This window comes from Tupaia chinensis, unplaced genomic scaffold, assembly GCF_000334495.1.
Source record: "Tupaia chinensis unplaced genomic scaffold, TupChi_1.0 Scaffold000415_1, whole genome shotgun sequence".
In the NCBI taxonomy this organism is placed as follows: Eukaryota; Metazoa; Chordata; class Mammalia; order Scandentia; family Tupaiidae; genus Tupaia; species Tupaia belangeri.
In genome coordinates, this window is record NW_006159920.1 from 2,618,241 (window position 1) to 2,644,051 (window position 25,811).

General features: G+C 49.1%; 1 protein-coding gene across 4 annotated transcripts in view; it reads left to right on the forward strand.

The window, feature by feature from the left end:
- The window catches only part of MYLK (myosin light chain kinase), a 220,134-nt gene that overhangs the window by 86,857 nt on the left and 107,466 nt on the right, over positions 1-25,811 (forward strand). For 3 of the 4 annotated variants that reach the window (XM_014590176.2, XM_006154574.3, XM_014590175.2), the window contains exons 9-13: positions 2,715-2,849; positions 6,625-6,777; positions 21,897-22,034; positions 24,009-24,206; positions 25,123-25,372. In XM_014590176.2, the coding sequence (XP_014445662.1) occupies positions 2,715-2,849; positions 6,625-6,777; positions 21,897-22,034; positions 24,009-24,206; positions 25,123-25,372 (874 nt within the window). Of the gene's footprint in view, positions 1-2,714; positions 2,850-6,624; positions 6,778-16,632; positions 16,655-21,896; positions 22,035-24,008; positions 24,207-25,122; positions 25,373-25,811 lie in introns of those variants that run through there. The other variant, XM_014590177.2, reaches the window with a different exon arrangement.

Consider the following 25,811-nt stretch of genomic DNA (forward strand, 5'->3'; position numbering starts at 1 on the left):
GTCACTACAAATATTCTGAATTCCTTATCAGACATGTCCACGACGTCCATTGTATTGACTGTGGGTGATGTAGGCTTGATGATTTCCCTTGACGGAGAGGCCTTTTGTTGGTTGCTCATATTTCTTGAGCCTTTGCGATTGTTCTTAGTCATCAGGTAATCTATATGGTGCTTGCTAACTTATTTAAGGTATCTCTGATTCTTAAAAGTTGTACAGGCTTAGAAGATTGATGATTTCTCTTATGGTTGGCCTACCTATTACTCACAATTACCATTAACTGTTGCCACTAGCCCTGGAAGGCCCAAAGTCCTCGCTTTACTCACAATTACCATTAACTATTGCCACTAGCCCTGGAAGGCCCAAAGTCCTCGCTGTATCTAAGGAGTGGTGAGCCTTCAACTGACCAAATAAGCAACACCCCAAGAGCAAAGAAAAACAAAATGGAAAAAGAAAATCGCGCGGTGCGCAATGTGCTCCGCGCGCTACTCAAATCACCAAAATTCAAACAGTCCACAGAACTGCTGGCCGGCTCGATCCGGGTTTCGGGTGGGGAGGGGTGGGGGTTCGCCTTAAAGTCCCAGGCAACCAACCTGGGGTCCAAGGAGGAAGAACGGTGGGGATGCGTGGAGTTTCAGTAGGGTCGAGCCTGCAGCCTCAGTCCGCCTGGTGTCCGGAGAACAGGCTTTTAATAGTATTGTAGGCTCTTTGTGTAAAAGGGAGAAAAGATCCTTGCATATATACGTGCAAAAAGGTGTGATGGGTGCATCAAACATTTTGGAAGGGCGCATGAGTTGCCTCTAGGAAAGGGGCCTATGGGAAGGAATAGGAGGGGGGTCTTACTTTTCACTGTATGCTGTTTATTTATTTATTATTATTATTATTATTATTATTTTGGAGAGGTTTTTGCTATAGGGTGCATGCACTCGCCAGAAAGACAGAGAGAGACAGAGAGACAGAAAGTGAGAAATCACTCCCCAGGGGGGATGGCCATGGTGCAATCCCTTCATCTCCATTCTCTTCTTGGGATCCTGGGCACGCACACACATGTGCCCGGTGTGAGTTTAAACCACCGGGTCCTGGACTTGAACCATGGTTGACTACATGGGAGTCCAGTGATGTAGCCATTATACCATCTGCTGGCCCCAACTGTAGATTTACTTCTTAGTTGGGGCTTTTGAGTAACCTCTCTTGAAACACGCCTGCGATAGGGCTGGTCCTGTAATCAGTGGTAAAGCACTGTGTACTGAAAAGCCGGATCTCACATGGCCGGCCATGTTTTGGCCTGGGCCCCAGTGGCTTGAAGGACATTCTGGGTGTGTGTGGGTTTCCCAGGATACTGATAAGATAATTGGAGGAGGGGGGTTGTGATATGGCCACACCCCACAGGGGGGAATCTCTCTCCTGCGTGTGTGTACACATATGTCCTCCGGCAGTAAGAGAGAAAAAGGAAAGTACCAGTGATATGTGGGAGAACTTTGGAACTTTTGTGGAAAATAGAATTAAAGTACAAGTTCGTTCTGGTGCAAAAACTAGGGGCCAATGGAAGGAGTAGGAGAGGGGTCTTATTTCATGCACAGTTTTCACATAATACATGTTTTCCATCGGCTTTTTGAAGTCCTCTTGTGTGTCTCCTAATCACCAAATCCAGTTTCCTTTCTTCATCTGCCAGCTGCCTTGCCATGCCTACAACGTGTTCTGGTTGTTGTGGAAGAGATTAGCTGTCCCTGTTACTCTTAACTAACATCTACAGACTACAAAATCTTCCCTGACTCACTGATGTAGAAGGTGGTTCTCAACTAGAATGTGCATCCGAATCTTGCAGGGACGTTGTTAACCCATATTCCCAAGCCCTAGCCATTCTAACCGTTGACCTACATTGGAACTCAAACTGTACGTGGAAAATTAGAGTGCATGTGGACCTTTGTCATTTGTTTCGGTCCTGGAATTGGAAGAAAATAATTACAATAATTTGAAATCGAGATGTCTTCACAGGGGTGCCTATAGTTTCTATAAGTAAAAAGATTTCACAGGAGTTTCTAAACACCAATGGGACATAGTAAAGGAGATAGAAGATGCTAGAAAGTAGAATAGGAATTAGGGCCAGCAGGTGGCGTGGTGGTTAAAGTGTGGGATCCCCATTGCCTAGTCTGTGGTTGAGTCCTGGACCTGGCGGCCTGGAAAACACACCAACGTGCATGTGTGTGTAAAATCCTGAGAGGAGACTGGAGGAGAAGGGATTGTGACTTGGCCATCCTCCTTGAGGGGTGATTTCTCACTTTCCTTATCTCTCTGCCTTTCTCTGGCAAGCACAAGTGCTTGTGGAAAAATAAATCTAAAAAAGAAAGAAAAAGCAGGACCAGGTAGATGGGAGAAAGAGCTCTTAAACTTCTCCTAGACAGCAAAAGTGAAGATGAGACAGTAGGTACTTGAGTCATGCTAGCCAGGCCTAGGTTCTGAGTTCTCCCAGCCCTGGGATGTTTCATGACTGTGAAAAATGCCCTGCCAGTTACTCTGCTTGCCCCCAGGTCTCTGCATCGCTGGTGCTGCCAGCTTCTTAGGTGTGAAGACGGACAAGGCAAAGCCAGGAAGCTGAGGAAGCCTGTGTGCTCGGGACAGTGAAGTGTCTGCCCAGGCGTGCTTGGGATGACAGTGGTCAGTCCCCAGAGCAGGTGAGCTGTGACCAGAGATGGCCCTTGTGTTCTGTGCCTTCACAGGGCGGGCCCTGACGGAGGCGGCCCCCTCATTCTCCAGTTTCCTGAAAGACTGCACCGTCATTGAGGGTCAGGATTTTGTGCTGCAGTGCTCCGTGCAGGGGACCCCAGTGCCCCGAATCACTTGGCTGCTCAATGGTGAGTTCCCCTGCCCCAGCCCCCTCTCCAGTCCCTGGGCTTCCTGGCCCTCCCTGAATTCCCACTTACTCTGAGTCATGTATGCCTCTGATTTTCCAGTGGCATAAGAAGAAAGCGAGGGTCGGAGAGGGCCCAGGAGTGGGAGTCTGCCACCAACAGCTGGGCAAGTCACTGCTCCTATCTGAACCTTGACTTCCTCATCTGCAGGATGGGAATAGTGCTACCTACCCCACAGGGTGCTGGGTAGGAAATTAAACGGGGTCATTTATATAAAGTGGTTAACATAGGTGTTCAGGCATTTTAATTTATTTTTATATTGTCAGCCTCATACAAGGCCCTCAATAAATATTTGTTGAGTCAATGAATGAACAAAAATTAACAAATGAATGAACCACACCAGAAGTTGCTCAAGGAATCTCTCATTTTGATTAGTAGCAGGTGGTTGTGGGGTTCATAGGCCAGTAATACTTTTTAATGTCACAGTCCTATAACATTAAACTCTTGGCAGCTCTGACTTTTCCAAGCAGGATCATTTGAAAAAAAATATCAATTGTCGTACACCACTACCCTTTTCTTTTTAAAAAGGCTTTTTCATTTCAAAAGTGTGGGAGAACTCTAATCTTAGACCAGGAAACAGTCCATTAAATTGGTGAGATTGAGCAGGGACTGCTTTGGGGATGCACCCACAGGCGGGATGAAGGAACACCTGCTGAGAGTCACAGACATGGGCACTCCCCTTTCTCCAGTACTGAGGGGCTGTGGGACCTTGGACAGCTCTCTCTGCCCCTGTGTGAGCTGGCTTCTGTATCAGTGAGGAGGCGAGCGGAAACAAGGTTCGGGGCTCGGCCAGAACTCATGTTTGACAGCAGCACCACCACTTTTTCTTTTTAAAAGATTTTTGCCTCAGGGTGCATGCATTCACCAGCAAGATTAGAGAGACAGTGAGAAGAAAAGTGAGAAATAACCCTGGTGGGGGGGTGAGGGGGGTCGCCACACCACAATCCCTTCTCTTCCATTCTCTTTCTGGGGTATTGGGCACACATGCCCAGCATGATTTTCAAGCCGCTAGGTCTGGAACTCGAACCGTGGTCAGCCATGTGGGAGTTCAAGACCTTAACCACTAAGCCACCTGCTGGTCCCCAGCACCTCTCACTTATGCACCAGATCATCCCCGTTGTGTCTGTGTTTTTATCTGAGGCCTGTGAACCTTCTTTGTTGGTAGAGTCTGCTCAGGCTTCGCTAAAAAAAACTCTAAGGAGCGTGTGGTGGTGAGGGGGGGAGGTTGCCATGGAATCTTCTATCTGTTGTTACCTTGGGTGGGTAGGTGAGAACTGAGGTCTGCTTTCCCTTCCACCTCTCACCTAAGGACAGAACTCCTGCTAGATCCTGCGACTGACTGCAAGGAGGCGGCCTCGTAGCAGCTGGATCAGAATACAGACACTGGGACTAGTAATGGATCCCAGTAAGAGAGTTCCACTTCTGCCCGGCTCAGCCTAGACCAAAGGTCAACAGACAGCTTCAGCAAGGGACAGATAGCAAATATTTTCAGCTTTCAGGCCATGTAGGCCTCTGTGACAATGACAACACTTTACTGATAGAGTGTAAAGCAGCCATGATCTGTAAATGAATGCATGTGGTTGTGTCGCAATAAAACTTCACTCATGAGCACTGCAATGTGAATTTCATATGATTTTCGTATACTTGGAATAGTCTCTCTTTTATTATTTTCAACCATTTAAAGCCTTTTTTTTTTGAAAGAGAGAGAGAGAGAGAGAGAGAGAGAGAGATTTTTTGCTGTAGGGTACCTATACTGGCTAGAGAGACAGAGTGAGACAGACAGATAGAAAGCAAGAAATCACCCCCCAGGGGGGATGATGGCCACACCACAATCCCTTCTCTTCCATTCTCCTCTCAGGGTTTTGGGCACGCATGCATGCTCACCCATGCCTGGTGTGAGTTTTAAGTCACCAGGTCCGGGACTTGAACTGTGGTCGGCTATGTGGGAGTCCAGCAACATAACCATTATGCCATCTGCTGGTTCCGTAAAGCCTATTGTTAGCTGCAGGCCACATTAAGATAGGCTGCTGGTTGGACTTGACTCAGGAGTTCTGGTTTGCCCCTGGTTTGTACCACCCAGAACTGATTTCTTCGTGAAACTTGGCACTTCCACGTCATGACCACTGGAGGGCGATCACGCTCAGATTGGGTTTCCTTGGCCGCTGCGCTGAGCTGGGAGAGTTCTGAGTCTCCCAGTTCTGATGGGGCCAATAGCTCCTTTCTGGGGCCTCTATCTCATTGCATGCTTTGGGGGGGGGGTCATGCTCTAGTAAAAGGAGAGGTCTCAGAAAGCTTGTGGGCACGTGTTTGGGTAGCAAAGGCATGTTAATGGTAGCCAGGAAATGTTTTGGTGTAATGAAAGAAGAGGTTTGGAATGTGTCCTCATGAAAAAAAAACGCAGAGCAGTGTTCAGTCCTCTCAGTGGTGAGCTCCTGGCCCCTGCCTTTCCTAGCCCCCGCCCCACTTTTATGAAGTACAATAGGTTGGGAAGAATCTCTCCCCTCTGTCCCTATGGCGTGCTTGAGTTCTCTTTGCCAAACTGTCATGGAGACATGAAGTGTTGCTATGTGCAGAATTAAACATTGCGTTGCAGAGAGAGGGCTTCTTTCTGTGCTCCCCCCTCCCCTCGGTTTTATGAAGTGCAAACCAGGACCCTGAGACCTGGCAAGGGAAGAAACTGACAGTTGCTTCCTATATGACAAGCGGACACAATCTAAAGCCAGAATCTTCAGTAACAAGAACTTTTCCCCTGGACATGAAAGCTCATAGCCTGGGATGATAGAACCCCAGCAACATACACATTACGGAAGCCGCCAAAGATCATTGCACGCGATCCTGTCTCCACGCAGGAATTTATGTGACCCGAATAAAGAATTTCTTGTGGAAGAGACTCTGGAAAGAAAGGGCCAGGGTCATTTTTAGTGCCCTGTATTACCTTTTCCATGAACCCCAAAATGCACCTAATGGCACAGAAGAAATGCACCTCATTGCAACATTGGGTTAAGAGTGCAAAATTATTTTCTTTAAAAAAAATTTATTTTTATTATTTAACTTTTTTTTTTTTTTTTTTTGGCCAGAAAGGGACATGATGAGAGAAAGAGAAAGTGAGAAAGGAAGCTGCCAGATCTGGGACTCGAACTGTGGCCGACCATGTAGAAGTCCAGCACTCTTAACCACCACACTACCTGCCGGCCCCCAGAATTGTTTTCTAATAAATATCTTCAGTGGGAAGTAGAATCATTGTTTGTGGGGACATCCGAAAGGAGCTGGGAGCCTCATGTTCAGTCTAGGCGAGGTCTGTTCTGCCTGAGCTGGGCTATTGGCCAGATGACCCTGTAAGACTTTTTCCAGGCTCGGAATGCTGTCACTTTGAGGAGACAGTCTAAGACAATGCCCAGAACTGTGTCCCCTTCTCTCCTGCATCCTAAATTCCTCCAGAATCCCTCCCCAGTCCTCCCAGGCCCAGCTTTGCTCCTCGCCCTGTACAATTACTCCCTTTCCTTCACCACCTTAGCCCCTGCTTCTCTCTCCAGCCCACACATCTCTGTCCAACTGGCTGGAGATGAGCCTGACCCATCATTAGCCCTCAGCGGTGCTGAGCAAGCTTGGTGAGCTCCGGCCTCGTGACTGTCACAGCAGCAGCCATGCTGGGGATGGGGCTCACAGCTCCATCTCGGGGTGCTCCCTAGCCTAAGCCTTCTTGTGCTTCCCTCCACAGGGCAGCCCATCCAGTACGCCCACTCCACCTGCGAGGCTGGGGTGGCCAAGCTTCACATCCAGGACGCCCTGCCTGAGGACCATGGCACCTACACCTGTCTGGCTGAGAATGCTGTGGGGCAGGTGTCCTGCAGCGCCCGGGTCACCGTCCACGGTAGGTGCCTCTGGTCATCTTGCTAGAAGCACTTTGCCTATAGACACCTCTGCTTTGAAGGAAGGGCACTTTTATAGAAAATCATCCAGGCCGAAGTTCGGACACCAGAGGTGCACATGGCATTGCTCTATACCACTTCTGGCAGGTCGATGTAATAACAGAGGAGAGGCCAAAACCTCCTGGGGATGGGAGAGTGAGCCCTTATAAAGTGCCGCACCCAAGGCAGGCAGGTGGGGTAGGTGACTGGGCACACCAGAGGAGGTGGCCTATTCCCCACCCCCGCACCCCACCTGGAGTTGTAGGACAATACTCAGCAAAGAGGCAAGAACCGTCTTGGTTCCAGAGGCTCCCAGTCTGGTAGAAGAAAACGTCATGCACCGTCAGAAGGCTTAGGAGGAAAACTTGCATACCCCCTTAGCAGTTGGGGGTCTCAGTACTGTAGCCAGCATCGCCTTACACACTGGGGACACTGGGTAACAGAGACGGGTACGAAGGCTTCCAGAAAGCCAAGGCTTGTCCCTCTCCCCCTGCGCCCCTCTCCCGCCCCAGGCTTGTTTGTATCCATCACAGCCTGGTGTCCCGTAATCTGATTATCATGGTCGTCCATGGATCAGCCAAGCACTTAGTCCCCAGGAAGCACAGGCAGCTGCAAACTCCAGACAGATCTGCCTGGCCTATGGGGTCAGCAGCCATGGTGACAGCTCCCGAGGGGCACGTCTTGGGTCTGGGGCTTCCAGGTAAGACTGATTCCCCCCTCGCCCTGAGCCCGGGGCCAGGCCCCAGCTCTGGTGTGTGACCGGTTCCGCCAGCTGCTTTGCCTGGGTACTGTGTGTGTGCTTTCCTTAGCAGAGATGTTTCCTCTCTCTGTCCCCAGGGCTCAGGTTTCTCAGGGAGACATTCTCTGTAATGCGAGCAGCCACCTTCTGGGAGATGGTTTACTGAACCGTGTTAAATAACACTTGTATTATCTGCTTGAGACCACAGCAGCCTGGAGGCAGGGGTGGCCCCATCTTACACAGGAGGGTCTAGAAGTCCCAAGAAGTTAATGTAACTTAAAGCTGGCCTTCTGAGCCCGGATCCTGCGACACTGGCATCCACGCTATTCCTATCCCTGCCCTTTTTCATGTTCCCTGGTATGAAGGGGGTGTGTAGCCACTGTGGGCTGGGGAGTCAGTCCCTCAAGGATAAAGTGATTGAGCCGAGGAAAATGTGGGAGGCAGGGTCTGGGAACCTGTCGGGGTGGGACATGCCCTGTCCTCTGATCTCTGTAAAGTGCCTCAGTATGGCATCGTCACCTGTGAGCTGGTCTGCCCCTTCCTTCCAGGACGCTGCACACTCAGGGCAGAGCCTGACTCTAGTCTCTGGAATTCGTCAGCCAGCATTCTGGTTTCCACATTTGTCCCATTTATACTCATGGTTCTAATTTCAGGGCTCATGGGGTTGGGGGCCTGGGAGACTGTGGTACGACCTCACCTCCTAGGGAGCAGTGCTCACCTCCCCACCAGAGGCTCGTCCTGGGGAGGAGTGGTCGGTGTGGCCCCCCCATTGCTACAGTGATGAGCAGAGTCCGAGGCTGGCACTGGTCCGGAAACCTCAGCCTCCTGTGTCCTGGTGCACTCCCCAGCAGCTCCAGCCTGCAGCCCAGCTAATCCAGTGCCTGTCCCAGCTGCCTGTGTTTAGAGTGGATTAGAGAGACCCAGCTGAGCTAATAGGCCCCGAAGGTAGAGGCTTCCCAGAGAAAGGATCAAGATCTCTATGGGTCAGGGACTGGGCCTGAGTAATCACCACCCAAATGTGTCTCAAACAGGAACAGAGAAGTCCAGGGCAAGAACTCTGGCACCACCATACGGATTTGCTCTAAGACCAGCCCTGCGGGAGAACTCTGCTCGGTGTCTGGGATGCACCGGCCTGAGGGCCAGACAGAGGCTCAGATACCATAAATGGAGCCGAGGCTGAGGTCCACACCATGCGCTTGGGGCCAGCAGGGTTAGGGCAGTCTCTACGCAGGGCTGGGACAGGGCAGTCCCAGTACGGGGACCCTGGCACTGCATCCCCTTGGGACAGGAGCTTTTCTTACCACAGTAGCAGCTCCTTCGGCTTCAGGTTGTGGGGGCAGCTTGGGGGCCAAGACGGTTATAGTGGAGGCATGGTTCTCTCCTACACGGGCTGCTGTTCCAGCCCCTGCCTCCTCTGCCCAGGCCTACCCTTCTGTTATCCTTAGCAGGGCACCAGCCACGGCGGGGAGCCCGGATGTGCAGCGGCTATGAGAGTCCTGCTCTGCCACTTACTAGCCCAGCGCCCTGGGCCGTGACCAACTCTCAGGGCCTCACCTTCCTCTCCTGTGAAGTGGGGCTGCTAACAGTCACTCGTGGTGCTGTGAGGATTGAATAAATGCGCACAGCAAGTGCTCAGCAAGTGTGTGCTGTTACTGTGATGATTGTCCAACAGAGTCCATCTCAAAAAAGGATAAAGTAGGGGCCAGCAGGTGGTCTAGTGGTTAAGGCACTAGACTTCCATGTGGCCAACTGTGGTTTGAATCCCAGACCCAGCAGCTTGAAACTCATGCCAGACGCATGTCTGTGTGTGCCCCAAATCCCGAGAGAATAGAGAAGAAGGGATTGCAGCGTGGCCATCCTCCTTAGGGGGTGATTTCTCACTTTCTGTCTGTTTCTCACGCACTCTATAGGGAAAACTTCTCACAAAATTAAATAAATAAATAAAATAGTTAAAAATACCAGGACTGAGGAGTGGTTTGACCAAAGGGTCAACTTGGCCACGGTTTTGTTTGTTTTGTAAAGAAAAGAGAGATCTAGAGAATCAGAGAAGGGAGGTGTTGGGCTGTCCCAAAGGCTCCGGCCTCAAGATGGCGCCATTTCCCAGTGCATCTCCCTGTGGTTACCTTGGGAGCAGCTCTGTAGGAGCGGAGCTGGGTCTGAGTTCAGCAGATGCTATGCTGAGGGCCAGTCCTGGGGACTCTTTCTCACCTCTTTAGCCTTTTGCCAAGGTTTTGCAATCATGCAGAGTGCAGACCCAGCACTCTAACACGGTTTCTGCAGCCACTCTGCCACGCTTTCTCTGCCCCCCCACCTCTGTAACCCTCTTCACAAATATCTGGCTAGCTCCCGTCAAGGTCACTTTCCCTGGGAAGCCTTCCTTCGTCACCCCAGAATGAGTACTTGTAACACCGCGTGCTTCTCCGATCATACTTATTTGTCAGCATCTCCTTGCTGATCGTCTGTATTTCTTTGTACCAGACATCATGCTAGGGAATCTGCGGTCAACAGGCCGGACGAGGGCCCTGCCTTTGTGGTGTTTACATTCTGATGGAGAGAGTGACAGAAGTCAACAGCTGTTCTCATTTCAGCTGTCAAGTGCTGCTGAGAAAACGAGCAGAACAAACAAGTGTAGAAAGGGTGCTCTTTTCGTTGTGTGATGAAGGACGCCTCTGGACTTCAGTGAACCGAGGACAGAATACTCCAGACAAACATGACAGCAGATGCAAAGGCCCTGAGTTGGGAAATGCAGGCCTGTTCAAGGGACAGCACGAGGGCCACTGTGGCTGGAGCTCAGTGCGCGGGTGGCGGAGCGACAGCAGACGAGTTCAGAGAGAAAGGCAAGGGTTCACTGTGCAGGGCCTGTGGGGTAAGAGAGGCGTTTTATTCTAGCTGTGAAGTTTTATAGTACTCGCTTGTTTATTGTCTTCACTAGACTGTTAGCTCCCTGCAGGGCAGGGCCATGAATTACTCACGATTGCGTGTGGAACACGGCCTGCCGTGTAAGGACCCGCTCAGCGGATGAACGGGAAAGCAAAGCAAGGGGCAGGAGTCTCTCTGCAGTGCAGTTGTTCCCTCGACTCGGTGCTCCCTGGAGTGTGCAGGAAATCTGCAGATTACCTCTTAAGAGTCCTTCAACAGGGGCCAGCTGGTGGTTTAATGGTTACATGGCTGACTACATTGTTCAAGTCCTGGACCTGATGGCTTGAAAAATCTCACTGGGCACATGTACACATGTGTCCAAAATCCTAGGAGGAGAATGGAGGAAAAGGGATTGTAGTGTGACCAATCGCCCCTGGGGGGTGATTTCTCACTTGTCCTCTATCTCTCTCCAGGTGGTGCATGTGCCTTATGGCAAAACCTTAAAAAAAAAAAAAAAAAAAAAGAGTCCCTTAACAAATATTCCTTCTTTTCTCCCCATAGGCTAGGGGTAAAAAAAAAAAATCTCCAAGGCAATGAAAGTCTTCCCTCCTCACCCAGGATGGAGCCAAAGAATGATTAATACAAATTCTTCCAGACCCAAGAAGATCTGAAAAAAAAAAAAAAGTATATATATATATATATAGAGAGAGAGAGAGAGAGAGATTTTACTCTGTACTAAATCAATGGTAGAGGCTTCCTTAGGCTAAAAGAGTTCTAAATTTATTTCCCCCTGGAGTATTTTTGTCAAGGCTAAATTTTTTTTTTTTTTTGGAGAGATTTTCACTATAGGGCGCGTGCGCTCGCCAGACAGACAGAGAGAGACATTAGAGTCAGAAAGCGAGAAATCACCCCCCAGTGGGGATGGTCACGCCTCAATCCCTTCTCCTCCATTCTCCTCTCGGGATCCTGGGCACGCACGCACACGCGCCCGGCGTGAGTTTTAAGCCACCGGGTCCGGGACGCAAACCGCGGTCGACTACGTGGGAGTCCAGCGACATAGCCTTTACACTAACTGCTGGTTCCCAGTCAAGGCTAAATTTTTGAAGTGACTAAGTTTATTAATAACCCGCTGATTGTGCCCATTTTTACATGATTTCTCAGCCTAATGGTTTGTTTATTTAACTGAAGGCCTGCTGGGCCTATTGTAGGGACCTGAAGACATAACGTGAGAGTAAGTTAAGAAGAAAAAGTAATCTCTAGACTAAAAAATAAAATTGAATAAGCATGTTTACCAGAGTATCTGCTTCGGTGTTGCGATGAAACGCCCCTAAGAAAGACGTCAGGCACCGGGGAGGTCAGCCCTTCTCTGCAGTGAACGCTTCCATAGAGGCAGTTTGTTTTCAGATTAGTACCAGCTGCTCTGCGGGCAGATCCGAGCTACTGCCTCCTCTCCTCCCAAAGTCTGTGCAGGTACTTTGGACACTACCTATCTGTCCAGTTCAGTTAGCATGAAGCTTGAATCCTGCCCTCCATGAGCTTAAAGTGACTGGCAACTTTTAAAATATTTCCCTGGGGTGGGGGGGGCGATCTCTTGCTTTCTGTCTCTCGTCTTGCCAGTGAGCACACACACCCTATAGTAAAAATCTCTCTTTAAAAATGTTGAAGAGAGACCAGTGGGTGGCGTGGTAGTTAAGGTGCTGGATGCTCCCACATGGCTGACCATGGTTCGAGTCCTGGACCTGGTGGCTTGCTTTCTCCTCTCTCTTGCTCTCTCTCTCTCGCTCTGTGTCTCTCTCTGGTAAAATAAAAATGAAATGAATGAATAAATAAAATTTTAAAAATGTTAAAGAGAAATTGCAAGAAAAGGATAAACATTGTTTTTTTTATGTGTGTGTGTGTGTTTGGAGAGGTTTTTGCTGTAAGGCGTGTGTGCTCGCCAGAAAGACAGAGAGACAGAAAGCGAGAAATCAACTCCCAGGGGGATGGCCACATCGCAATCCCTTCTCCTACATTCTCCTCTTGGGATTTTAGGCACACACGCATGCACAAATGCCCAGTGTGAGTTTAAGCCACCGGGTCCGGGACTCGAACTACAGTCGACTACATGGGAGTCCAGTGACATAGCCATTACGCTAACTGCTGGTCCTTGTGTGTGTGTTTTAATATTAAGAAGCTTAGTTCCTTGGCCCTTTAGTCTAGTGGTTAAGAGAGCTGGATACCACATGGCCAACTACAGTTTGAATCTCAACCCCGGCAGCTTGAAAAACACACAGGGTGCATGGGCATATGTGCCCCATTGGTAAGTGCCTTCTCTCTCTCCCTCGTCTTTCTCTGATGAGCGTGCATGCCCTCTAGCACTGAAAACAAAACAAAAACAATAACAAAAAAGAAGCTTAATCCACTCAAAACATCTGTCCACAGCCATTTAAACTCTAGGAAGGCAAAGAAATCATTAAATTGAGTTCGGTCAGTCCATAGCTCGTATTTCAGTTCTGCGTGGATTGAGTACAGAACTGGATTTACATACCTTGTGGTCCATCATGCTACTGAAAGGCTCCCCAGTATGCGGACATCAGTGCCTTTGTCATAGAACTCGAGCCTCATTTTACTAACTAGACAATTACAGCTATTTAAAACTGGTTGCTTCTACAGTCCATAGTAGGTCGTATCTACCATTTCCTTGGTTGGAGCCCTAGGTCAACAATACATGCCAGCCAGGGCCAGCCCTGTGGCACAATGGTAACACGCTACTCGAGTGATGCCCAGTCCATATGGAAGATCACAGGGTCAGTTCTCCAGTTGACCTATAAATGCCAAATGCAATGTGATCCTGGCTAGCTGGAAAGGCTAGTGGGTATTGCAGCGTGAAACCCTGTTGAGGGTGTTTGCCTGGCTCTCTCACTCTCATGGAAAAGTTTAGGGGCCAGCAGATGGTGTAGTGGTTATGTCGCTGCACTCCCACATGGCCGATCACAGTTTGAGTCTCAGACCCGGTGGCTTGAAATTCACGTCGGGTGCATGAGTGTGCATGGCCAAAATCCTTAGAGGAGAATGGAGGAGGGATTGAGGCATGGCCTTCCCCCTGAGGGGTGATTTCTCACTTTCTGTCTCTCTGTCTCTCTCTATCTCTCTGGCGAGTGCCTGCACCCTCTAGGAAAAATGTCTCAAAAACAAGAAAAAAAGAGAAGAAAAATTTGAAAAGGAATGCCATCCTTTTCAGAATCATAGTATTGTGTTTCCAGTGGCAAAGTGTGACCCATGTTAGGACAGTGTGAGAGAGAGTGTGGTCTCCAGGCAGTCACTGGGAGGCAGCACTGGGTGCTTTGGATACCATAGTGCTGTGTTTAGTGTTTGATTTATAACTTCTAAGACAGTCAGAAGGCTGAGGTTGCAAAGATCCCTGCTTCCCATCCAGCGACCCGATCATTACTAGTCAGAGATCATCCGGGGGATATCATCCATCAGTGTGCTTTTCATTCTTTTGCACACTTCTCTTGCACACATTCACTCCTTGTACATTTCTCTTCTTGTTTGCTTCTCTGGATCTGGAAAAGTTGGTGGGAGAAAAGAAGGCCAGAAGTGAGCAAGGGTATATAGAAGGCAGAATTTTGTCAGTGCCACAGAAGCTTGTTGACTCTCCAAGTTCTCTGTGGTTCTCTTTGGTTAGAAGTGACACTTTAGTTGAAAGAGAATGCGAATACCTCTACAGGATTTACACCTTGTTAAACGCCCTGGAAATGGAAAGGGTCTGGGCCGCACTGCAGCTGAGTGATAACCCTCCTTGGTAAGTCCTCTAGAGGCAACTCTTGGAGTTTAGTGAATGAAGAGGCTGATCTGTGATCCCAGGACCATGCTGGATTTTGAGCACCAAGTGAAAGAGGGAGGGGCTGTTCTTCCAGAGTGTCGACGATGCACTGAATTCTGTAGGATAGCAGGGTTTAGGGTGAGTCAGATTTGCTGTGGCACGGTATTTCTCATTGTAGTAACTAAGGAAATAACTGAGGATAGCTCGTGTTCAAAGCCTGAAGAAAAGCGTCCGGAGACCCCAGATAAAGGCTAGCATGTGAGTGAATGCCCACGTGGATCCATAGCGTGGGGCTGCAGGAAGCACCAAGCTGACCAGCGAAAGTTGGCAGGTGGGGAAAAAATGCTTTTAAGGAGAAATTCAGAAATAAGTTGTTTTTCCTGCCAAACTCAAAAAGAAAAGGAAGGGCTGTAAAAGAAAGAATGAGGAGAATGAGGTGCAGAGGGAGATGCCGAGGTCACAGCCAGGGACAAGGGATACAGGGGTCCTTAATGTCAAGTCCAAGAGTCACTAAAGGCCTGGCTCGTGGTTCCGGGTTTGAGGCAGCAGCTGTGCAGTTACTGTGTGAGAATTAGCACAACGGGCAACTGTTGGGAGGTAGTGAGCTCTTTCTCTAAACAAGAGCTTTCTAAAATGTCATATTGGCTATTAATTTGTGTTAGTGTTTCTCAACTGAAAGCCCCATCGATTAGTGTCTTTAAGAAGGCACGTCATCTCAGTACAGAATGTCTAGAAAAGCTGACCTGTTTCACTTCATTCTCATGACAGCTCCACTTCACACTTTTGAATCGACTTCACTGTACAGATGAAGAGGACTGACACTCAGAGAGGCAAAGTCAGCTGCCCACTGTAGCCCAGCTAGTAAGCGGCAGCCGAGGCCTCCAGCGGCTTCAACCCACGAGTTGCACTTTATGCCTTGCTGCTCTGGGGCCCTGACAAATCATTTGTTTGATGCTTTTGCTTCATTAGAACAAAGATTTAATGTTTCATTTTATGACTTGGAACTGTCTCAAAATAATTTCTAATGAGTTGAAAATAGAAAAATGGCCAGAGTGGAGAAATTCTGAGTCAGCAGGATCATAAAGAGGTGTGTGTGCACGCGCCTGTCCGTCTCTCTGTCTCTTTCTCTCCCCTGTCCTTTCTTTCTCTTTTCCCTCTTCTTTCCCCCAGGCTCCTTCTCTCTGTATGTTTCCTCCTCTCTCCTCCCTTTGTCCTCCTCCTCCTCTACTTCCTTCCTTTACTTAAGTCCTATGAACAGATTTAGTCTGTATGGCATGATTTCTACTTGTTAGTAAACTGCTTAATCATTGTTGTGTCTCCCCCATTAGAGGACAGGCCTGCTCCCTTCCCTTTATCTATATGGAGCAGTGGCAGTCGACTCAGCGGCTGTGTTGAGTGAATGGAGAGTCACTGGCCAATGCCAAGTATAAGAGCAACGGGTGAATGCACTGTCTTTAATCCTAGGGCGGTAAATCAAGGAGACTCAGCCCTTTCTGAATTCCAGAAAGAAGGCCTTCTCTGGGCTTGGTCTCAGCAGAGCAGCAGGAAACACAGCTGTGGGAAAAACCAGGGGTATATTTAGTCTGGCTCCATCTGAGCTGGGTAGCGAGTCTGTCACTGGGTCCCAGCAAACCCTTCCTTGCTATTTGTGTGCCAGGGCAATGCCTATGCTCCCGGGATGACGACAGGTCAGGCTGCCTGAGATACTGCCTCAGGGGCCTCTTGCCTCAGACCCTGGCCCCCCTCCCCCTGCCTTCAACCAGCCTGACGCTAGATGAAGTCAAAGGACAACCCCAGGGGAGCCGGCCTCTGGGGTCCCTGGAGGCTCACAGCAGAAATGAGGTGACGTGTTCTCTGTACAGTAGTGGAAAAGCACATAGACCAGGGCCCAGCCACCTGCCTCCTCATCCCTCCCAGCCATTTGAGTCCAGACTCAGGTCAGGCCAACCTCCTTCTGCGGGTCTCAGCCCCCTCTCTGTAAATGGGGATGACCATGATCCACACGGCAGAGGATGTTGACATAGCACTGAAAGAGTCGCAGACATCCTTTAGACTCATAAAGCACTAAACTCTGTAGAATATTGTTAGGATTGTTATCTCAATAAAATGAATAACTTAGTTCAGCTCAGCAGGTTAAAAGCAATCCTCTGTGCGATTAAATGTGAGTGAATGTCTGGGTGTGGGGGACTGTTCTCATACTCTCACGTTGTGCTCGCCTGATTAAAAAAGTCAGTTGAGTTGGGAAAATCAAAAAACAGGGAGACAGCAGATGGCATCGTGGTTACATCACTGGACTTCCACTTGGCCGACCTCGGTTCGAGTTCCGGACCAAGTGGCTTGAAAATCGTACTGGACCCATGTCCATGCATGCCCAGGATCCTGGAAGGAGAATGGAGGAGAAGACACTGTGGCATGGCCACGCAGCTGGAGCTGTGAGGTAAGAACGCCAGCTCTCACTGGTCTCTTCCTATTCTACCGAAGTCCACACAGGAGTGAATACAAGCTCCGTAGGCCACGGACGAGCCAGAATACTTCGTTTCACTTTGGATTAAAATGCAGTGCCCATGCGCACAGTCACGGTGCTGTCCGTATCTGGCTCGTCTCTGCTCTGCTTTGGTTTGTCCCCTCAAGGGTCTAGTATGGGACAGCCGGTGCTGTCTGTGCCTGTGGAGAGCTCACCATGGTCATGGTTGGAGAAGGCAGGTTCCCTGGAAAAGACGCCCACAGGGCATCCTGGCATTGTCGCCAGAAGGCCTGGGCATGAGCTCAGCCTGCCTGTGGGGGCTCTGCTACTTTGGACAGGACACTTCATGTTCGCACGTTCCAGGCTCTTTGTCAATCGAGCAGGGTGGTGGGGTAAGGACTGGGGATTCTTTATGTAGCTCGGGCTGCTTTACTCAGGCTGCCTAACAGAAGCCACTTGTGCAGTACCTAAGGTCCTTGCTGGCTCCTTAACCCTAACGCGATGCGTGTTCAGAGGGAAGGTTGGCCGCTTTTCTCATCCAGCGAAGAATCTGGGTGGTAGACTGCTCGGGCGCTCGGACACTCACTAGCCAGGATTCACTCCCTTCTGCTGGCGGCGGGTGGGGGGGGTCTTACAAACAGGAACCTCAGTCTGCAACCCTGAGAACAGGTTCATGCTGAGCACCGACTCCCCGTCATTTCCTTTCCTTCATCTTGCTGTAGGATTCGGGGATGAGGAACAGCGTCAGAGGCAGCGGGTGACACTGGAACTCAGCACCTTCCCCAGGGCCACTTTCGTTCAAGTTCAGCCACTCTCACTCATCTCCTGGAGGGGGCGCAGAGAATGTTTGTTCTCAATTTCCTTTGAGATATATCCCATGAGACTTAATCAGGATATTTGTTTTCCTGACAGTATTTGCCTCAGGTCACATGAAAGTGAGTCTGCAACCCTTGGGTGAGGGCCCAGTCTCTCTGGTTCTTTTGCTGCTGATAAGCCCATGGAGTAACTGAGCCCAGGTGCATAGGTGTGAGTTCTCATGCCAGTGTCATGCAAACGTTTTCACTGACACTTAGGAGTTGTAGGAAATATTTTCACGTATTATCCCCTCACTACTCCCTGAAGTCCAGTGATACTGTACCATTACTACCCCTAGAGAAAGATGAAGAAATTGAGCTCCAGAGATAGGTAGCAGCTTGTCCTAAGCCAGGATTTGACCCCAGGCCCTAGATTCCCAGAGCAGCACCTTCTACTTCCTTCACAGCTACAGGGGATCCGTGGACCTCCAAAGAACCAGTGACCTGCCACGAAGAGGCAGTCCCCAGGCCATCCTCTCACTCACACTTCCGAACTCTCAAGGGAGGGAGGTTGGATAGGGTTCTAGTCCCCCATGGCTGAAACCCACAGAGGGACTTGGCTTTGCTGAAGCCCCAGGCCAGGAAACAGGGACTGTGGGCAGAACCTAAAGGGAGGAGTTGGAGAGGACAGTGCCACCAGCTTACGGAAGAGCACGCCGGAGTTCATGATGTTCCTGAAGCACCTGGGAGCCAGAGCCCATCTGCATGGAGCTCTGTGAGCCGAGGCTGTGTCTGACAGTGGAGAAGCAGGAACAGGGAGTGCTCTGGAGAAGCGAAAACATTTTGTCCTCAGCCTTCTCAGACTGTGTAAGACAGGAAATTCCTCAAGTCTCCCGAGGCAGCCAGCTTTCTTGACCGCTGTGGCTCAGTCAGGGAAACAAGATAGATCTACGTATTTCCAACACTGGGCCTCCAAGCCCACTCCCAGAGCCTCTGCCAAGGCCCCCTGGCTGCCCCCGCCCTGGCTGCAAAGGTAGCAATGCTCAGTGCCCAAGTTGGGGCATAGGAGAGCAGCAGGGGCTGAAAGCATTGTCTCCTGGCAGGGACGGTGGGGCTCATCTGCTGTGCCCTCCTCCAGATAGCACCTGCTTTGGGGAATGTTTTCCTCCAGCCACCCAGGCCTTCCCAGCCTCTTCCCATGCACATTCCCAGAGTCTAGGCTAGGAGAGCTTTGCAGCTGGCCAGGTTTTGTTTTAAGTCACAACAGTTAGAAATTCAGTAGCAAGTTTGGAGTTAGGCCTTGCCCAACTATGTAAAACACCCTAGGAATATGTCCCCATCATCCAGGATTACTGAAGACGGTCTTGAGTCCTTTTCCCAAAAAACTAAGTTTATGTGAGAGAGATCCTCGTCCTCCCAGTCTCAACTTCTGCACCTGCCAAAAATAAATAAATAAAAAGCTAAAAAGGAATATTTTTTTTGAGAGAGAGAGAGGTTTATGCTATAGGGTGTGTGCATTCACCAGAGAGACAGAAAGTGAGAAATCACCCCCCAGGGGGTATGGCCATACTGCAATCTCTTGGGATTTCACACACACACACACACACACACACACACACACACACTGTGTGCGTTTAAGGCTGCCAGGTCTGGAACTTGAACCGTGGTCAGCCACGTGGGAGTCCAGTAACATAACCATTACACCGTCTCTGGTCCCTAGAAAGGAATTCTTTAGAGCTACCTAGCTCATAGGACAAGGGGGTAAGGGGGCCTAGAGACTGAGCATCAGGGGGCTTCTCCTGTGTGTGAAATAGACAGCAGCCCAGACGCTTTGCTGCTCCTCCCTAGGCAATGTCAAAGCCCAGCTCAGGATATGGGATCCAAGAATGACGAAAAGCCTGCTGACTCCCTGTCTCCACAGAGAGCTGAGCAGGAGAGTGGGCCGGCCCCGTACCCAGTACACTGCTCAAATCCATGTCCTTGGCTAGCTGGTGCACTTCCTCCCTCTCCATCTCTCAGAGAGTGATTTTTTTTTTTACCTTAGTTTTTTATTGACATACAAGAAGCTGCATAGATTTAAAATGTTTACGGGGAGTAAAGGGTGGTGTGGTGGTTGAGGTGCTGGACTCCCGCATGGCTGATCAAGGTTTGAGTCCCAGACCTGATGGTTGAAAATCAACCGGGGTACATGTGCGTACGTTCCCAAAATCCCTGGAGGAGAATGGACAACAAGGGATTGTGGCATGGCCATCCCTCCTGGGAGGTGATTTCTCACTGATTTCCCTCTCACTCTCTCTCTCTGTCTCTCTATCTTCTCCAGCGAGTACATATGTCCTATGACAAAAACCCTAAAATAAGTAAATACATAAATAAAAAGATGTTTAGTTTTACACAACGTATATATCTGTGAAACTTTGACCTCAGTTTTTGTGTTTCATTTGCTATAGGCTGTGTGCGCTCTCCAGAAAGAGAAAGGGAGGAAAGGAAAGTGAGGAAGCACCCCAAGGGGGGGATGGCCACACTAGTGCCTTCTCCTCCATCTCCATTTCAGGATTTGGGGCACAAACACACACATGCCCTGCATTTTTTTTTCAAGGTACTGGGTCCAGAGCTTGAACTGCTCAGTCGATGTGGGACCCAACCACCTTAACCATCATACCACCAGCTGGCCCACAATTTTTAAAAAACTGTTTCAATTGCCCCCAGATGTTTCCTCATGTCTCTTTATAATCCAGAACCCTACTTCCTGACACAGGTAACCACTGATCTGCTTCCTGTCACTCTATTTTGCATTTTCTAGAATTTTATATAAATGGAATCATCTAATATGTACTCTTTTTTTGTCTGGCTTCTTTCATCAGACATAATTAGTGTGAGATTTATCTCTCTTGCAGTGACTCTTAATATAATACTTCATTCCTTTTTATTGCTGAGTGATATTCCATTGTGTGACTTTATCACATGTTCATTTATCCACCTGGTGCTGGATGTTTGGCTCATATCCAGGGCAGGGCTGTTGTGAGTAAAGGTGTTATGAACGTCTATGTACAAATCCGTGTGTGGATACATGCTTTCGTTTCTCTACCCAGGAGTAGAATGACGGGATCATATGGGAAATATACATTTAACTTTTTAGGAAACTGCCAAGCTGTTTTCAAGAGTGTGTGCCCATTTTACACTCCCATCAGCAGGGATGAGAGTTCCAGGCTTCTCCACATCCTCATCAGTACCGATTCCTGGAATGATCTGTCTTTTTCATTTTAGCCATCTCAGTTAGTGTAGTGTCTTCGGCCTTCTTGAGGTGCTTAAAACCTTCTAAGATGGGGACTGGAGTACCATTTGATCATAAAAATTGGTCAGGGAGCTCTTCAGTTCTTTACTTTTTTTTTCAATTATTTTATTTTCATTATTATTTTAATTTGCTGAAGGGCATATGTGCTCGCCAGAGAGAGACATGGAGGGAGAGACAGGGAGAGGGAAAAGGAAAATGAGAAAGCAGGCCTCCAGGTCTGGGACCCAAACCGCAGTCGGTCGTGTGGGAGTCCAGTGCCTTAACCACCATGCCACCTGCCAATGCATAATTCTGTTTTAAGAGCGACATCGGGATATATTGTTAAGTTGAAAGGCAAGTGCCAGATCATTGTGTATAGTGTGCTGTAATTTTTTTTTTTAAACAGAAGAAAATATGGGCGGGCCCTATAGCCTAATGATTGAGGGAAGCCAGATTCCACATAGCCAATTGTAATTTGAGTTCTGGCTCCTGTATCTTGAAAAACATGCAGGTTGTGTAAGTATGTTTGCTCAAAAATTCCAACAGGATGGAGAAATGGAGAAGGGATGCGGCATGACCATATTTCATTGAGTGGTGCTTTTTATTTCTCTCTCTTTCTGGTGAATCTATGCCCCTCTGACAATTAAGAAAAGAAGAAAGTGAAAGAATCGACCCAATTGCACATTAGACACATAGATCGTCTCTAGTAGACGATCAAGAGATGAACATTGGCTGACTTGGGGAGACAGATGCTTGATGGCCCGAGAGTGGTGGTGGGATGGAGCCTTTACAAATACTCTTTGGTCCCTTTAGAATTTTGTGCCATGCAAATGTGTCACTTATTCCAAAAAGTAGATAAAATTAAGAAAATAAATTTCATAAAATGCCAAGTATTCTCCTTCCCTTTGGAAGTTCTCTTGAGGAGCCAGAGCCTAGATTGGGCATGTTTCTAGAGTGTGGTCATGGCGAGCAGAGAGATGGGAGATGTCTTCCTCCTCACCATCGCGGGCCTCCAACCGCCCTTTATCTGTTAGCAGTCAGCTCCTGGTCAGGACCTGAGCATCAGCATAGTCATGTACCAAGGTATGTTTTAGTCTGTGTTTGTCGAATGAATGAATGTTCACCCCACACTCTGTTGTCTACCACGCAGAAAAGAAGAGTAACAGGAAGAGCGAGCCCCCTCAACCTTTGACTCCCAGCAAGCTGGTTGCACCCACCTTCCTGCAGGGCCTCTCCGATCTTCAAGTCATGGATGGAAGCCAGGTCACCATGACAGTCCAGGTGTCAGGTCTGTCTCTGTATCGTATCTTTCTCCTCGGAGTGTACGTGAAAATGGTCGTGGTTGCAACATGGGTACTGCTCCTCAAGGGCCTGCATGGGTCATTGACCTACCAGGGAATTGGCATGGAACCACTGGGAAATGGACGTAAAGAATGGAGCTTCTTCTTCTTTTTTTTTTTTTTTTTTGGAGAGGTTTTTGCTATAGGGCGCATGCGCTCGCCAGACAGAGAGAGACAGAGACGAAAAGCGAGAAATCACCCCTCCAGGGGGGATGGCCACGCTGCAATCCCTTCTCCTCCATTCTCCTCTCGGGATCTTGGGCACGCATGCACACGCGCCCGGTGTGAGTTTAAGCCACCAGGTCCGGGACTCGAACTGCGGTCGACTACATGGGAGTTCAGCAACATAGCCATTACACTGACTGCTAGTCCCAAAGCGTGGAGCTTCTTAGCCTCTGTTTTCTGCTCTGTTTAGGATTTTCTTGATTTAAGGTTAAATGTGGTCTAGGAGAAAAAGATGGTCACAGCTAAAAGGATGAGAGGTTAATGTAAAAACATAGTATGGTCAATTTAGCTGGAAGTTTTTAAAGACCAGTGAAAATCTGGACTATGTGAGAACTTCGCAACTCTCAGAACATGTTCTCAGTTGCTCCATTCAAACTTTAAAGGGAAAAAATGCAGCAGAGGTCCTTCTGAAACAGGTGCAGGGAGACAAGAGTGTGTAATTAGCAACCCAGTCTGAACTATCTCGGTCCTTACTAGAAGTGATCAAAAGACGCCCAAGGGACCCCAGGCACAGCTCTCGTGGGGCAGCTATGGTTTGCCATTGAGCTCATCCGTGTTTTAGGCCATAGATTAGTGCCTCTAACCTGGAGGTGGTGTTCCTGGCCTTTTAGTCCCTACTGAGTCATGGAAATAATAAAGATGGAAATAATAAAGAGTTGTGGGAAAACCCATGAGCTCACCTTTTAGGGTTGTTTGGATAGACTCCCTACTCCTGCAGGCTTGGGGCATCCCACACAGTCTCAGGCAGAGGGCTGGGTCCCCTCCCCTCCTCACATTCACCATGTCGCTCACTGAGTCCTGGAGTTGGAAGAGATCAGAGGCTTCCTGCATCTGGCCTGCAGGCACGTAAGGTCAAGCCAGTGGCAGATGAGTGGCCGTCTGCTCTCTCGTGAGCCTTCCCAGAGCCAGATTCCATGTAGCCTGCCTCCACAGCCCGATCCGCAGCCCGATCCAGGGGCCAGCTCCTCCAGAAGCAAAGCCTTGTGGCTCAGCTCTTACAGGATAAGAAACTTTCACCAGTGGCCCTTGTTCTATGCCCCCAACAAACCCCTAGTAACTGCCCAGAAGAATAGACTAGTATGGATGGAAAATGCTATGCACTAAGAGGTGTGCTTGGCCATCCTGTGCAAGCTGGTGCCCAGCCTCACCCTGGGCATCATTTTTATTGTCACAAAACTTAATGCTAACTGAGGTTTTTTTTCTGGTTAAACTGTGCAAAGGAGTTATCGTGAAGTTACCACTGCCTGGGTGTGGATTCAGGTGTGAGACCATGCCTGCAGAAAACACATTCAGTTTGAACTCAGTCACTCAGTTACCTCTTAGGGTAATCAACTAGTTTGAAGTCCAGTTTTTAAAACCATCCTTCCTGTGTTTTCCTCTTCATCTCTGAAATCATATTTTCACTTCTTTCTCATTTCCCAGATCTGTTACTAAATAATTATGATGAATTAGCATCATATGTTTTCTTCATTCCAGATGCTATTCTAATGGACTACTATGGGAGTTTTGCTTAACTCACTTAGCCCTCCCAAGAAACCTGCAAGGCAGATACTGTTAGAGTCCCTGTTTTATAGAAGGGGAAATTGAAGCGTGGAGAGTTTGGTAGAGTATTTAGCACAATACTGCAGTATCAAGTGCAGAGTTGCCACGTGACTAGGGAAATACCTCCTTGACTGGTCCCTGCCTGTCCCATTCAGGGAATCCTCCCCCTGAGGTGATCTGGCTTCACAATGGGAATGAGATCCAGGAGTCGGAGGACTTCCACTTTGAACAGAGAGGCGCTCGGCACAGCCTTTGTATCCAGGAGGTGTTCCCAGAGGACACGGGAACATACACCTGTGAAGCCTGGAACAGCGCTGGAGAGGTCCGCACCCAGGCCCAGCTCATGGTGCAAGGTGAGGCAACACCCTTGGAGGGGTGGGTAGGGGCGTTGCTGTGGCTTCTCCAAAAGCAACTGGAGGTGAGAAATCCAGGTGAGTCTGACTTAGTCTGCCGTCGCCCCCCGGGCCCCGGGGACCTCTGGTCCCTGGCCCTATTCCAGCCCCCTATCCTACATCCCAAGCCATGACTGGATGGGGATGCCCTTCCCAGCTCTCTGAAGGCCCTGCCCTTGCTGACTGGGTTACTGGTGACAAGCTGTAGAGCACCCCAAGAGGGAAATCTGTAATACACTTCACAATTTGGTGGTGGTCGTTTTCGAGGTGAATTATGGGCTGATTGAGGTCCCTTCCTTTAGAAAATGTATACGTAAGAGGTAAGGTAAGCACACATAGGGCAGGCAATGGTTCTCAGGCCAGCCAGGTGGTGTGGTTAAAGCAGCTGATCCCTCCTGACCAGCTGTGTGGTTTGAGTCCCAGACCCGGCAGCTTGAGGAACATGCCAATCATGTGTGTATGCATGACCAAAATCCCAATAGGAAAATGGAGGAGAAGGGACAGTGGCATGGCCATCACCCCTGAGAGATACTTTCTCATTTTGTCTCTGTCTCTCTCCAGCAAGCACATGAGTCCTACAATACATTTTTTAAAAAGAAAGCCAGCAACAGTTTCTCAACAGTTCTTAATCATACACATCTGATGCAAGTTATTAGCACCTAGACCAGTGCCTCTGTACCTTCTGGGCTTCTTCCCTAGCTTGGGAATACAAATTCATGTCAACATTCTCTGAGAATGTAACCAAGACAGATTTGCACCATGGATGTGTGGTATTTGTACATCCATTCGATGTGATTTCTGGACAAGCTGTTATTGGGTAATATGTTGTCTGCTGGAGGACCTTCCTCTCCAGCTCTACCCTTTTGCCAACTTCCAGAACCTCATGACGGCACACAGCCCTGGTTCATCAGCAAGCCTCGCTCAGTGACAGCCTCCCTGGGCCAGAGTGTCCTCATCTCCTGTGCCATAGCTGGTGACCCCTTCCCCACCGTGCACTGGCTCCGAGATGGCAAATCTCTCTCCAAAGATGCTGGCCACTTCGAGGTGCTACAGAATGAGGATGTGTTCACCCTGGTTCTAAAGAATGTGCAGCCCTGGCACGCCGGCCAGTATGAAATCCTGCTCAAGTGAGTCTGCATGTCCTGCCAGCCTCCCTTCACCCCTTAAAGCCCAAATCCCTAGATCCCCTAATCTGGAACTGGGAAGCCAGAGGAAGTATAAATTGACAAGGAGTTTAATCTTCAAGGTGAAGCAAAGGCAGACTTGCTGTTTTGTTTCTTCCATTTGATAAAATAAAACATGTTCATCAAGAACCTTCTCTTCTGGGAACCAGCAGTTAGCGTAATGGCTATGTCGCTGGACTCCCACGTAGTCGACCGCGGTTCGCGTCCTGGACCCGGTGGCTTAAAACTCACGCCGGGCGCGTGTGCGTGCATGCCCAAGATCCCAAGAGGAGAATGGAGGAGAAGGGATTGCAGCATGACCATCCCCCCTGGGGGGTGATTTTTCGCTTTCTGTCTCTATGTCTGTCTGGCAAGTGCACGCGCCCTATAGCGAAAACCTCTC